The sequence below is a fragment of the Oratosquilla oratoria genome, chromosome 21 (assembly GCF_046742065.1).
Source record: "Oratosquilla oratoria isolate Oo_2021 chromosome 21, ASM4674206v1, whole genome shotgun sequence".
NCBI lineage: Eukaryota > Metazoa > Arthropoda > Malacostraca > Stomatopoda > Squillidae > Oratosquilla > Oratosquilla oratoria.
The window spans coordinates 18965462-18979865 of record NC_134797.1 but is presented as its reverse complement, the minus strand read 5'-3'; the positions used below and the strand labels follow the sequence as shown (position 1 = coordinate 18979865).

Sequence of the window (14404 nt, the reverse complement as noted above, 5' to 3'; positions counted from 1 at the left end):
ATTTCCTCAGTGTATTCAACTCCCTCCTGTCTTAATTTCTCCAAGTCTTGTTTGTTTTTCAGTTTATTGTTTACAAATCTGTAGAATAGTTTTGGTTGATCTTTACACTTTTCTATGATATCTTTTTCATATTTTCTCTTTTCCTCTCTGCACATTTGTACATATTCATTTCTATAACAGGTATATATTTTCCATTTTTCAGGTCTTCTGTCTTTTTTCCATCTGGTCCAGGCTTTGTCTCTTTTGTCTTTTAACTCCCTACAGCTTTTGTTGTACCAGCATTTTACATATTATTTTTCTTGTTTTTGTCTTGGGACATACTTTTCCACTCCTTTTTTGTAAATTTTTGTCAAAATATTCCATTTCTCTTCTACTGTTGTTTCTTCTTTGTATATTTCTTCCCAGTTTTCCTTTTGAAAGAATTCTCTTATTTTATCAAAGTTTGTTTTTTCATACATCATTCTTCCTTTTCTATATTGTTCATTTCTTTTCATATATTTTTCTTCATTAAGTTCCAGTTCAATCAATATGTGGTCACTTTTACTTATTGGTGTTTTATATTCAATTTTGTCCACTATTCTAGGTTCGGATGTAATTATTAGGTCTAGTCTCGATGGCTCTTCTTCATTTCTATACCTAGTGTTCTCCTGTATCCATTGTGTCATTGTATGGTCAGTAACCATCTCAAGTAGAGCGTTTCCCCATGAGCCGTCTCCACCCTTTACTGTCATTTCTTCCCAGCAGATTTCTTTGCAATTAAAGTCGCCCATCATAACTATTTTTCCTCCCTCTTCCATTATCTTGTTTAATGTTATCTTTGTGTCCTCTAACATACTTTTATGTTCACTCTCTTCCCATGAGGCTGTTTTCGGGGGCACATAATTTATCACAAACTTCCTGCTCTTCTTATCTCTGTCTTCTACTTCCATCATTATCATCTCTACTGTATTCTTTCCATATGTGACACACTTCACGTTTATATCCTTCTTAGTCAGGAACATAACTCCACCCCCTTCCTTTTTCACTCTGTTTCTAATCCAATAATTATATGCATCATGTCCTACACTGTTGGGTGGTAGTGGACCTTTTAATTTTGTTTCTACAATTCCCATTATGTCTGGTTCTTTTTCTTTCAAATAATCATTCAGCTCATTCAATCCTGTTATTAATCCATCTATATTTGTGTAAGACACTCTTAGTTTTCTGCCACTTCCATTGTGTTCTCTGTTTCCCTTTTGTTTTTCTCTTGTATGTCGACTTTCTTTAGTTTCATATTCACTACTCTCCAATAGAATCTCTCTTTTTCTGACTCCGTTCTTATCTCGTTTTTTTCCTTTGCTTCAAGTCTTTTCTGTTTTTCTTCCTCTCTTTCCTCTTTATTCATTTCCCTTTTTATCCATACCTTTTTATATTGTTCACTTGTTGCTAGTTTCCCTGTTTTGTTTAAGATATTCTCAGCCGTAGTTTGTGACCTGAATTTAATCTTAATTGGTCTGGTCTTGTCTGTACTATATTTCCCTAGCCTGAATTTCTCTTCGATTTGTTTCATTATTTCTGGTTCATCTTCCTGAACTAATTCTAGTAAATTTCTTACTTTTTCATTTTCCTCTTTGATTCTTGTGGTTCTATCTGGGTTATGTTTCTCTTCCATTCCTAATATAATTATACATTTCTTTTTGTCTGCTAAGTCTCTTACTATATTCTCCTTCTGTCTCATCACTTTAATAACTGAGTTTTCAGTTTGTTCATTCATTTGCTGTCTGATTATGTCAGTGAATGCAACTTTGCTATTTTCTTGAATTTTTTTCCAACCCTCCTTGTTCTCCTTATTATTCTCCTTTAAGACTTTATTCTCATCTTTTACTTCTTTTAACTGTTTTTTTAATTCTTCAATTTCCTTAGTTAAGTTTTTGTTCGCCTTCTCTAGTTCTCCCAATTTTTCAACTCTCAGTATAATATTGTTAACATGACTGAACCTACGCTCCAAGTCCTCGATCATCTTATCGACCTTCTCTTCTAGTCTTGTCAGTCGGGGGGGGTTTGTGTCCCCCCCACCCTCTTTAAATCCCTGGAAAATATTCTCATCACTTTCTACTGTATTGCTCTTATCTATACTTCTAATCTTTACATTTTTATTAGACATTTCATCGTCGTCGGGGGGCCTTTTGTTTACCTTTCGCCTGTCTGCCTGGGCCAAGTCTACTCCTTCCTCATTTCCTTCCATTTCCCTCAGTAATCCCTCCCCTTTTCCTCTTTCCCTACTTTCCTACTACCCCACGAGCAATTTCCCCCCCACCCTGTAACTACAATAGGCACTTCTCTTTGCGTTGGGATCCACAAAACTTCAATTTTCTTCAAAACGTCTTCTAAGCCGTCCATTCGTTGAAGTGTGTGTGTATTTACCTAGTTGTATTTACCTAGTTGTATTTTACGGGAATGGGAGCTATGCTCGTGGGGTCCCGTCTTCATATCTCATTTTATCTAAACTATTTTTAAATTCATGTATTGTTTTTGCACACACCACTTTCTCATCTAACTTGTTCCAACTGTCTATTGCTCTGTGAGGAAAGCTGTTCTTTTTCAAATCTCTTCTATAGTTGTCTTTTTTTATTTTCTTTCCGTGTCCTCTTGTATTTCTGTCATCCCATTTTATCAGATTCTCTCTATCAGTAATTTCTATGCCTTTCATGATTCTGTAAATAGCTATCAAATCTCCTCTCTCTCTTCTTTGCTCTAGTGTCTGTAGTTTAAGTTTTTGTAGTCTCTCTTCATATGATAGTTTTGAGAGTGTTGGTGCCAGTTTTGTAATTGCTCTTTGTATTCTTTCAAGTTTTTTATACATTTTTTTGTACTTGGTGACCATATCGTTGCTGCATATTCCAATCTTGGTCTTATCAGGGTGATTAGGATTTTCCTCACCATTTCTTCATCCAGGTATGTAAATGCCACTTTGATTGTTCTTATTAAATTATAAGTTTCTCCAAAAATCTTATTTATATGTTTCTCAGGTGACATATTATTCATAACAATGACTCCCAGGTCCTTCTCATTTTCTACTCTTTTTATTCCTTCTTCTCCCAAATTATATGATCCTGTTATTCTGTTTTTGCTTTTTCCAAATTCCATTATACTACACTTTTTTGTGTTGAACTCCATCTCCCACTTCCTACTCCATTCTTGTACTTTATTTAGATCTCTCTGTAGTGATTCACAATCTTCTTCAGTTTTCACTCTTTTCAGTAATTTTGCATCATCTGCAAAGAAGCTCATATAGCTTTCAATTCCTTCATCCATATCATTAATATATATAGCAAACATTATTGGGGCCAGAACTGTTCCCTGCGGGACACCGCTTATTACTTCATTCCATTTTGAGTGCTGATCTCTTATCACTACTCTCATTTTTCTTTCTTGCAAAAAGTCTTCCATCCAATTTAGCAATTTACCTTGTATTCCTCCTTCATATTCTAATTTCTTAAGCAACTTCTTATGTGGTACTTTGTCAAAAGCTTTTTTTAGGTCTAGAAATGCACAATCAGCCCATCCATCTCTTTCTTGTATTATATCTATTAGCCTTGAATAGAAACATATTAAATTGGTGACGCATGATCGTCCTTGTATGAATCCAAATTGCCTTGGATTTAGTACGTTGTTTTTTTCCAAGTATTTTACCCATCTACTTTTGATAATTCTTTCACATATTTTTGCTATTGTACTTGTTAGAGAGACTGGTCTATAGTTGGTAGGTTCTTCTTTATTTCCTCCTTTATATATAGGTACTATATTTGCTTTTTTCCAATCTTCTGGAACTTTTCCTTCTTTTAAGGAACTGCTTATTATGCTATGTATTTTGTCTGCCAGTTCATTCCTGCATTCTTTCAGAATCCAGTTTGCTATTTCATCTGGCCCATGCGATTTTCTGACATCAAAATTACCCAAGTGTGTCAATATTTCATTCTTTGTTACTTCTATTTCTTCCATAGGGGGGACTTTTTCCTTCCACTCAATCTCTTCAGGTTGTATATTTTCCCTTGTAAACACTGATTTAAAATGTTTGTTCATAATTTCTGCCATTTCCATTTCCTCAGTGTATTCAACTCCTCCTTGTCTTATTTCTCCAAGTCTTGTTTGTTTTTCAGTTTATTGTTTACAAATCTGTAGAATAGTTTTGGTTGATCTTTACACTTTTCTATAACATCTTTTTCATATTTTCTTTTTTCCTCTCTGCACTTTTGTACATATTCATTTCTATAACCAGTATATATTTTCCATTTTTCAGGTCTTCTGTCTTTTATCCATCTGGTCCAGGCTTTGTCTCTTTTGTCTTTTAACTCCCTACAGCTTTTGTTGTACCAGCATTTTACATATTCTTTTTCTTGTTTTTGTCTTGGGACATACTTTTCCACTCCTTTTTTGTAAATTTTTGTCAAAATATTCCATTTCTCTTCCACTGATGTTTCTTCTTTGTATATTTCTTCCCAGTTTTCTTGTTGGAAGAATTCTCTTATTTTATCAAAGTTTGTTTTTTCATACATCATTCTTCCTTTTCTATATTGTTCATTTCTTTTCATATATTTTTCTTCATTAAGTTCCAGTTCAATCAATATGTGGTCACTTTTACCTATTGGTGTTTTATATTCAATCTTGTCCACTATTCTAGGTTCAGATGTAATTATTAAGTCTAGCCTCGATGGTTCTTCTTCATTTCTATACCTAGTGTTCTCTTGTATCCATTGTGTCATTGAATGGTCAGTAATCATCTCAAGTAGAGCATTTCCCCATGAGTCATCACCACTCTTTACTGTCATTTCTTCCCAGCAGATTTCTTTGCAATTAAAGTCGCCCATCATAACTATTCTTCCTCCGTCTTCCATTATTTTAGTTAATGCTATCTTTGTGTCCTCTAACATACTTTTATGTTCACTCTCCTCCCATGAGGCTGTTTTCGGAGGCACATAATTGATCACAAATTTTCTGCTCTTCTTATCTCGGTCTTCCACTTCTATCATAATCATCTCTACTGTATTCTTTCCATATATGACACCTTTCACGTTTATATCCTTCTTAGTCAGGAACATAACTCCACCCCCTTCCTTTTTCACTCTGTTTCTAATCCAATAATTGTATGTATCATGTCCTACACTGTTGGGTGGTAGTGGGCCTTTTAATTTTGTTTCTACAATTCCCATTATGTCCGGTTCTTTTTCTTTCAAATAATCATTCAGTTCATTCAATCCTGTTATCAATCCATCTATATTTGTGTAAGACACTCTTAGTTTTCTGCCACTTCCATTGTGTTCTCTGTTTCCCTTATGTTTTTCTTTAGTATGTCGAACTGCTTTATTTTCATGTTCACTACTCTCCAATAGAATCTCTCTTTCTCTGACTCCGTTCTTTCCTCGTTTTTTGCCTTAGCTTCAATTCTTTTCTGCTTTTCTGCCTCTCTTTCCTCCTTATTCATTTCTCTTTTTATCCATACCTTTTTATATTGATCATTTGTTGCTAGTTTCCCTGTCTTGGATAGAATTTTCTCTGCCGTTGTTTGTGACCTGAATTTAATCTTAATTGGTCTGGTCTTATCTGTACTATATTTTCCGAGTCTGAATTTTTCCTCAATTTCCTTTATAATTTCTGGTTCATCTTCCTGGACTAATTTTAATAAACTGCTTACTCTTTCATTTTCCTCCTTGATTCTTGCGGTTCTATCTGGGTTATGTTTCTCTTCCATTCCTAATATAATTATACATTTCTTTTTGTCAGCTAATTCTCTTACTATATTCTCCTTCTGTCTCATCACTTTAATAACTGAGTCTTCATTATGTTCTTTCAATTGCTGTTTGACTATGTCAGTGAATGAAACCTTATTCCCTTCTTGAGTTATTCTCCAATTTTTAGCTTCTGTAGCTATTTTCTCTCTGTTTTCATTACTATTCTTCTTCAATTTCTCATTCTCCTCCTTTACATTTCCTAACTGTCTTTTTAGGTCCTCTACTTCTTCAGTTAAGTTTCTGTTAGCCTTCTCTAGTTGTTCCAACCTTTCAATTCTCTGGAAAATGGAGTCTACATTACCTAACTTACGTTCCAAGTCCTCGATCACCTTATCAACTCTCTCCTCTAGTCTTATCAGTCGGGGGGGGGGGGGGTTGTGTCCCCCCACCCTCTTTAAATCCCTGGAACATATTCTCGTCACTTTCTACTATATTGCTCCTCTCTATACTTCTAATCTTTACATTTTTATTTGCCATTTCGTCATCACTGAGCTGGTCCGGTGGTCGTTTCATGTTGACCTTACGCCCGTCTGCCTGGGCCAAGTCCTCCACATCCTCATTTCCTTCCATTTCCCCAGCAATCCCTCCCCTTCTCCTCTTTTCCTACTTACCTACTGCCCCACGAGCAATTTCCCCCCACCCTGCAAATACAAAAAGGTACTTCTCTTTGCGTTGGGATCCACAATCGGCACTTTTCTTCAGAACGTTCTTCAAGCCGTCCGTTCGTTGAAAGTGTGTGTGTGTGTGTGTGTGTGTGTGGGGGGGTGATGACAACTTTTCACATTATTGGCCCACTGCACTGCATGGTACTTTGCATACAGTGTTTTTGTTGTTTTTGTGATTCTCTGTGCACTATGTAGTGTACTATTACTAGGCCTAGATAGGGCCATTTCCTATCACACAGTGAGAAAGAGACAAAAAATTATAACTCACCATTATGAACATTATGGTAGTGTGCTTGTGGTAAAGGCTGATGGCTAAAGGACCTTCGGGGAGGCTCTGGTCCTTGCTGAGACATTCTTGGATGTGCCACTTTGACATTGGGCTGTAGCATACTGCGAACCTGCCAATAATGTAATCAATTATGTTACTGATTAAAATTATTTAGCATTCATTTTGATGATAGAACACCTTTAGAATTCCTAAATGTAAAGAAATTTTGTAGACACAGTATTAGGATTTCCCCCTCCCCTACACATTTCACTCCAACTCAAAGCATGGAAAGCTAACCCAAATATTGTAGCTTGTCTTCCTATTAATGTACCAAAGGCTCTCCACCTTATAAGTGGGGTGGCCAAGTCACACACACATTTCAGGAAAAAAAGAAACTATGAAAAAGATATAATAAACTAGTGCAAAGAAGGAAATAAAGAATGCATAAAGATATAGAAATGGCTGAAGTCATGACCAGACACTTGAGGTCTGTCTTTGCAGTTGAAAGCTCACAAATGTGGAACGAAGGACACCAAGAAAGATCCCCCAAAATGAAAAAATACTGGTGACACAGAAAGAAATACATACATACATATACCAAAGGCTTTTTCCCCCTTACACTGGAGGTAGCCAAAAAGAAAAAGGCATAGAAACCACTCTCATCCATTCCATCCCCTACATACTCCAGTACCCTCCACCCTCTTCCCTCCCTCACATCTTGGCACCTCCTGTATGACGGGTCATCCCTGCATCCTGTCCACTGCCCTGGTGTTGCAGGACACAGCACATCCACAGCAAGGCCACTTCATTAATTCGGCAACCCCCCTGTCGTCCCCCTTACACAGGAAAGGAGAAGACGGGGAGAAATCCCTTCGGACTGCATCAATTTATTTCTCATACATTATCCCTCACCCCCCATCCCCTCATGCATCACAGCATCATCCATACACAACCCTTCTCCATTCACCCCTATCTTCTGTCCTCTCCTGTCCTTCCTCGACAGCCATTCCTCTCTTTCGTAATGCCCCTTTTACCCCATCCATCCATCTCATCCTAAGTTGCCCCCTCATGTTCACTACTTCCACCTCTGCCTTCCACACCTCTTTTACTAATCTTCCTTCACCAATTCTTTCCACATGTCCAAACCATCCAAATATTCTTTCATCAACCTCATCTCCCAACTCCCTTTCCACCCCCCCACTCTCCTCTTCACCTCTTCGTTTTTCACTCTATCCAGCCTCGTAACCCCTACCATACTTCTCAGGCATTTCATCTCAAATAATTTAAATTCTTCTTCTCTTATGTCCCATGTTTCTGCCTCATACAGCACTGTCAGCACAATCACTCCTTCATATAATCTCCTCTTTGCATCCATTCCTAAATGTGTTTTTCTCATTACACTTTTTAATCTCCCAAGATATTTACTTGCTTCTCTCTATCTACATTCTACCTCCAACTGCACTCCTCCCTTTCCCACCATATTTGCACCCAAGTATCTAAAGTTATCCATTTCCTCTAATCTCTCTCCCTTAATACTCACTTCCAATTTGGTGCCATTCTCTCTCCTTATCCATCTCATCATCTAAATTTTACCTACATTCATCTTCAGCTTCCTTATTTCACACACCTTCCCAAACTCTGTCACTAGTTTCCTTAATCCCTCCTCTGATCCAGTATAAATTTGTAGTGCAAGGTGGATAAAAATATAACCCAGGCCAACAACAAAATGAACTCAAGGCAAAGTTTGATAAATGGAGGCAAAGAGATGGGACCCCAAGAGCAGAGATCCAACCCTGTATACTAGAACTACTTCCCACATTCTAAATTTTCTTCCTAGAGTTATTCATGGCCTGAGGACCACTGCTAGCTACTATGAAGCTGCAGGTTTTTAGTTCATAAAATGTAATGAAACAATAATTATGATTACATATCATGATCCTGTTTATAATAAATCTGTACCTGAAATGGGTTACTTTCAACTCACCCTGTGTATAGAACTTTGAACTCACCCTGTGTATAGAGTGTTGTTGAGGCTGTTGGTCTGCAGTTTCCACAGTGGTAGGCAGGTCCATCAGTCGCTGAATCTCTATACCATCTCCAGGGCCCATATGACTGATGTGGTTGAAGTTGGTGGGGCCTGAGATGAGCTTGCTACGGCGATCCATTCTATAACCATAAAAAAAAATAAAAAAATAAAAAATGAATATATATAAAAAAAAAAAAAAGTAATTCTAATGGAGGCAAGACCAACATGAGGTACATCAAGCTATGAACCTAATCAACAGTTATAAAGTGCAATACTTCATGAAACACATAGCTGTTGACGCTGAGTATAAAACTACATTGCAAAAATTGTTAGAAAACTTTAGAATAAACCAATAGTAATTAAGTAAAAAAAAAAAAAGTTTAAATACTAACAAGAACATTAATTTCATGGTACATTTTATTTGTTCAGGATTTTCCTTAGCAGGTAGACAGTGCAGTGACCCAAAATAACCATATCTCTGTTACTAAAAGACTATACAGTGAAGACCCCCAAGGATCAATACCTATGCTATTTAACCTCTTCACAGGCAGTCTTCCAAGAACAGATCCAAAATACAAGACCAAAACACTCATCTATGCTTATGATCTGATGATAATTACCCAACATAGCAACTACAAAATAGCTGCTATGAACACCCAAACTTACTTGACAAACAATAGCTTACAGATATTAAAATAGAAGCCTCATCCCATGAATAATCAGTAACACTGCTCATCCCAATCATGAATCAAAAGGATATCCAACAGTGAAACTAAATGGCCATTGGAAAAGAACCTACAATACTACGCCTCACTTTTGACACTCATATGACTTTCTACTTACATGTCAAAGATCTAATAGTAAAATAATCATGAAGAAAATAAAAATTTTCATATCAATAAAAAACATGAGCTTAGGACAACAGAAACTCTAATCACAGCATACAAACCATTCATAAGAAAGAGCCACACTCGACTATGCCTCCACAGTTTGGTTCCCAAATATCAGCAAACATTGACAATTTACAAATTAAACAAAATAAAGCATTGATAATAATAACATGAACCACTAAAACCATCCCAATAGAATACCTGCACTCCGAAACCAAAGTTCTCCCTATAGGATATTACATGAAAATGACAGGCAAACAGTTCTATGTAAGAACCCTCAACCCCACTTGCCAATCTCATTACAACATACAAGCATAACCAGCTGAAATAGCAGTAATATATGACACAAACATATACAATCTATCACTGATACCACACAAAACATCCATACAAAAACACATTCAAGCCCACATCACAAAACACCCTATTGCAACATACCACTAAACTCAATATCCCATGAACAAATACTCTCTCATCCCGACACCAGCTCCAAAGAAAAATCCCTCTCATGAGAAGTAAGAGCCACACTAATATTCTTGCTTTCAGGAAACTATCCAGCTCCAAGACAGTTCCAACACAAAGTAGGCCTGGCCACAGTATCAAACTGCACTAGATGCAACCATCACACAGAAGACACTGAACACCTCATACTACACTGCTCCACACTACCCCTGGCCAACAGCACAATATTTCTTCCTTGAGTGACATCTGGACCCATCCAGTGGCTGTTACTTATTACTTGGGAGCTGCAGGTCTACTACAAGAGAGACTTGGAATAATGCATTGGTTGAGTAACTTTCCTTAATTACCACCAAAGATGCCACATTATTCAAAACTTAACATAGATTACCACACATTTTAAGTATATAAATATCTTATTAAAGCTTCCATCACAGTGGGAAGCGTATGAAGTATCTTCCTTACATTATTGATTTGTAGTGATTGATGCATTTACTGTTTAAAAGCAATCTTGGATGACTTTAATTTACAAGAAACTATTACATTTCACATGACAAAATACTGAAAAATGAACATTATAATAGTATAAATAGAAATTGAGAAGAAACATAATAGACTATCAGTAAAGTGTTAACGAAAGTTCACATTACTCTTCCTAAAGCAAAATGTTTACAAATTATACAAAAGAAGAAAATACTAATGCTATAAAAATGTTTAAAAATAACATGATTATGCGCTTCAATTTTATTGAACAATATTGCATCAGGGTATTCACATTTTTATTTATACCATGTTTCTATGGTTCTCTGACAACCACATGACACCATCTGCTCATGGAACTGAACTCTTTTATAAAAAACTAGATTTGGGATGTGGGTGAATGAATGATTACAATGCTATTTATATGCATTCAATTGTCAAATATTTATTTCTCTGGAATGTGGGGGCATATGTGAGAGCAAGGCTACCTCAAGGTTATGGGTAAACTCTTAAATCTGATGTATATATCAAGATCTCCAACCTATGACAAAATAATGACAAACCAACTAATCTTGATAAATGCATACTGTCTTTCCAAATGAGTTCCAGCTTTCCTCTTCTCAGCTACATTGAGCAATTTCTTAATATTGAGACTAGTTTTTCTAACTTATCAAGATATTTGGAAATCACTCTTTTAACCATTTCCATACGGTGACGCCTACGTAGGCGTCATGAGGAGCAAGTGGGTGCGCGATGATGCCGACGTCGGCGTCTTGATTATATTTATTGTAGTCGTACCTGTGTGACCCTCATTCTCTCTAAACTGGCTTCATCATATTTTCTATAGTTATCAAAATTCACGGGTGAAAGAGAACGAGTGATTGAGCAGTGACTATATTTATAATAATGCGATTATTATGACGCAACATCGCACGTCGGGCAGCTAATGCTGCCAGACGTACAATGTGCCCCGGAGTGAAGAGGTTAAGGAGACCTACAGCCCCCTGGAAAATGGTCATAGCTGCAGGTAATAATAATTGTCACCTCAAGTCTTACATATACCAATGGATTTTTCCCCCCTTACAAGGGAGTTAGCCAAAGTCAAAGGCATAAATCCACTCCCACCCATTTCATTCCCACATACTCCACCCATTCACCACCCCTCCCTCGCTCTTGGCTCCTTTTGGATGACAGATCATCCTTGTATCCTGTCCACTGCCTGGGTCAGAAGCAATGTACCAAGACATTGCACATCCACAGTAAGGCCACTTTACTTAATAAATGACACCCCTCTCTGTCCCCTTATATATATATATATATATATAAGGGGGGGGGGATCTCTTCGGGCTACATCACAATATCATTCACACACACTCCCTTACCACCCACTTCCTTTACCTACTCCCATGCATCACAGCATCATCCATACACAACCATTCTCCATTCACCCCTATCTTCTGTCTTCTCCCTTTCTTCCTCAACAGACACTCCCCTCTTTCCCAAAGCCTCTTTTACCCCATCCATCCATCTCAACCTTGGTCATCCCCTCATATTCACTCCCTCCACCTCTGCCTTTCACACCTCTTATACTAATCTTTCTTAACTCATTCTTTCCATGTGTTCAAACCATCCCAAAACTTTTTCATCAACCCTATCTCCCAACTCCCTTTCCACCACCACTCTCCTCCTCACCTCCTTGTTTCTCACACTATCCAGCCTAATAACCCCCACCACACTTCTCCGGCACTTCATCTCAAACTAGTTGTTATTGTGCAGGATGTGTACGCTATGTTTCTCGTATGACCGATAAGGTAAAACCAAATCTTGAAATAAGTATAGTTGGCACAATGGAAAAAGATGAAAGAATATTAAACAAACCAACAAAGAGAGGCCTGGACATAAGTAAGGTAGAAACACTGAGAGGTGTCATCCCCCAGAAAACATGTTTAACTGACACTCCAAGGATGAACCAAAGGTGGGAGAACAACAGTTTTTCAGGTTTTCAAAGAAATCCTGGAGATATTGGAAAAAGCTTATAGATAGAGAAGTTAGATATAGTAATGCATTAAGAAATCGCAAAGTAAACAAATTATTGGAAGAAATTATAGTATAAAATTGGACTACCGAGCTATACTTACGGAATTGATTACTTCGCGTAAGAGTAACAAGCAAATGATTAGAGTTGAGTGACCTAAAGAGCAAAATTGACATCCTCATAAGAGAAAACGAAAGAATGAAAAATTAGAACAAAAATAAAAATTAACTGATAAAGGTCAAAGAGCAATTACAGGTAGTGACCAGAAAGGTGGAAGAGTCAATTAAAGAAACAGACCTCCTTGAAATAAAAAATCAATGGAAACAAGAACAGGAAAATAAAAAAATATCTTTTAGAGAAATAGTACAAAAGCTGATGGAGGAATATACAAAAGAAACAGTTATGAAAGTAATTAAAAAGGAAAATTGGATGGGAGACACAGCTGACAAAGGTAAATGCATTGTGGTCCATGGTATCCAGGAAAAACACATGTATAAATACCAGAGAGAAAAGGAGAAGGAAATAGCTAAGGAAATTTTGAAATACAGGATGAAGGGCAAAATTTTGATAAAGAAATTGACGAAATTCACAGGATAGGCAAATATTCAAAAGAAAAACAACATACAGAATTGGAGAAGAAAAAAAAAAAGCAAACTCTGAAAAAGATCTTGGAGTGATGATTGGAAAGGACATGAAACCTGATAAGCATATAAATAAAATATTCGGAGAAACCTACAACTTATTGAGATCAATCAAAGTGGCATTTACTTATATGAAGAAATGATAAAGAAAATACTAACTACACTAATAAGACCAAAACTTGAGTACGCAGCATCACTTTGGACACCCAGCACCAAAAAGAATATTAAGAACTAGAAAGATTACAAAGAGCAACAACCAAACTAACACCGACTCTCGCCAAACTAACATATGAGCAAAGACTATCCAAACTGAACCTACCTACACTGGAACAAAGAAGAGAAAGAGGAGATTTGCTGACTATCTACAGAATAATGAAAGGAATGGAAGTTTTAGACAGGAACAACCTGTTAGTGTGGGACAATGGTAAATCGAGAGGACACGGAAAAAAACTGAAAAAAGATAGCTTTAGAAAAAACTTGAAAAGGAACAGTTTCCCACACAGAGCGATTAATACATGGAACAAATTAGACAACAAAACAGTATGTGCAAACACTATACAAGATTTTAAGATAAAACTTGATGCAGAGAGATACAAAGACGGGTCACCACGAGCATAGCTCCCCTCCCGTATATTACAACTAGGTATATACAACTAGGTAAATAGACCTCTGAAAATAAAATTAAGAACTCAAATGATAGCTGAGGAGGTATTATGGAAGGCAGTCAAATTAGCAAACAGCAAGAAATTCAAACATATATGGATAAAAAAGGAAATGAGTGATGAGGAAAGAAAGACAAGGCTCTCAGAATTTAAGCAAATGAGAAAAATGAGAAAAGAACAGACGGATTTTTTTTTTTTTTTTTTTTTTTTTTTTAGAGAGAGAGAGTATTGGACTTGAGACTGAAAATATGGTACATCAGAAAAATGGAAACTTAAACCAAAAAAGAGAAGAAAATATGAAACTTAGAGTGGCATACAAATATTGACAGTATGATATCTGGAATTAACTAAATGACTAGCTAGAAATAAAGAAACCTGACATTATGGGAATTGTAGAGACAAAACTGAAAAGACCTCTATCAACAAGTATAGTGGAACAAGGTCTATACAACCACTGGGCGAAAAATAGAACAGACAAGCAGGAAGGAGGTGTCATGATATTGACCAAAA

The 14404-nt window shown here is 36.6% G+C and overlaps 1 protein-coding gene across 17 annotated transcripts in view; it reads right to left on the bottom strand.

The window, feature by feature from the left end:
* gek (serine/threonine-protein kinase gek) overlaps positions 1 to 14404 on the bottom strand; it is a 320798-nt gene that overhangs the window by 15242 nt on the left and 291152 nt on the right. For 16 of the 17 annotated variants that reach the window (XM_076204399.1, XM_076204393.1, XM_076204402.1 and 13 more), the window contains 2 exons: positions 8711 to 8867; positions 6702 to 6831 (listed from right to left, as the gene is read on the bottom strand). In XM_076204399.1, the coding sequence (XP_076060514.1) occupies positions 6702 to 6831; positions 8711 to 8867 (287 nt within the window). Of the gene's footprint in view, positions 1 to 6701; positions 6832 to 8710; positions 8868 to 14404 lie in introns of those variants that run through there. The other variant, XM_076204407.1, reaches the window with a different exon arrangement.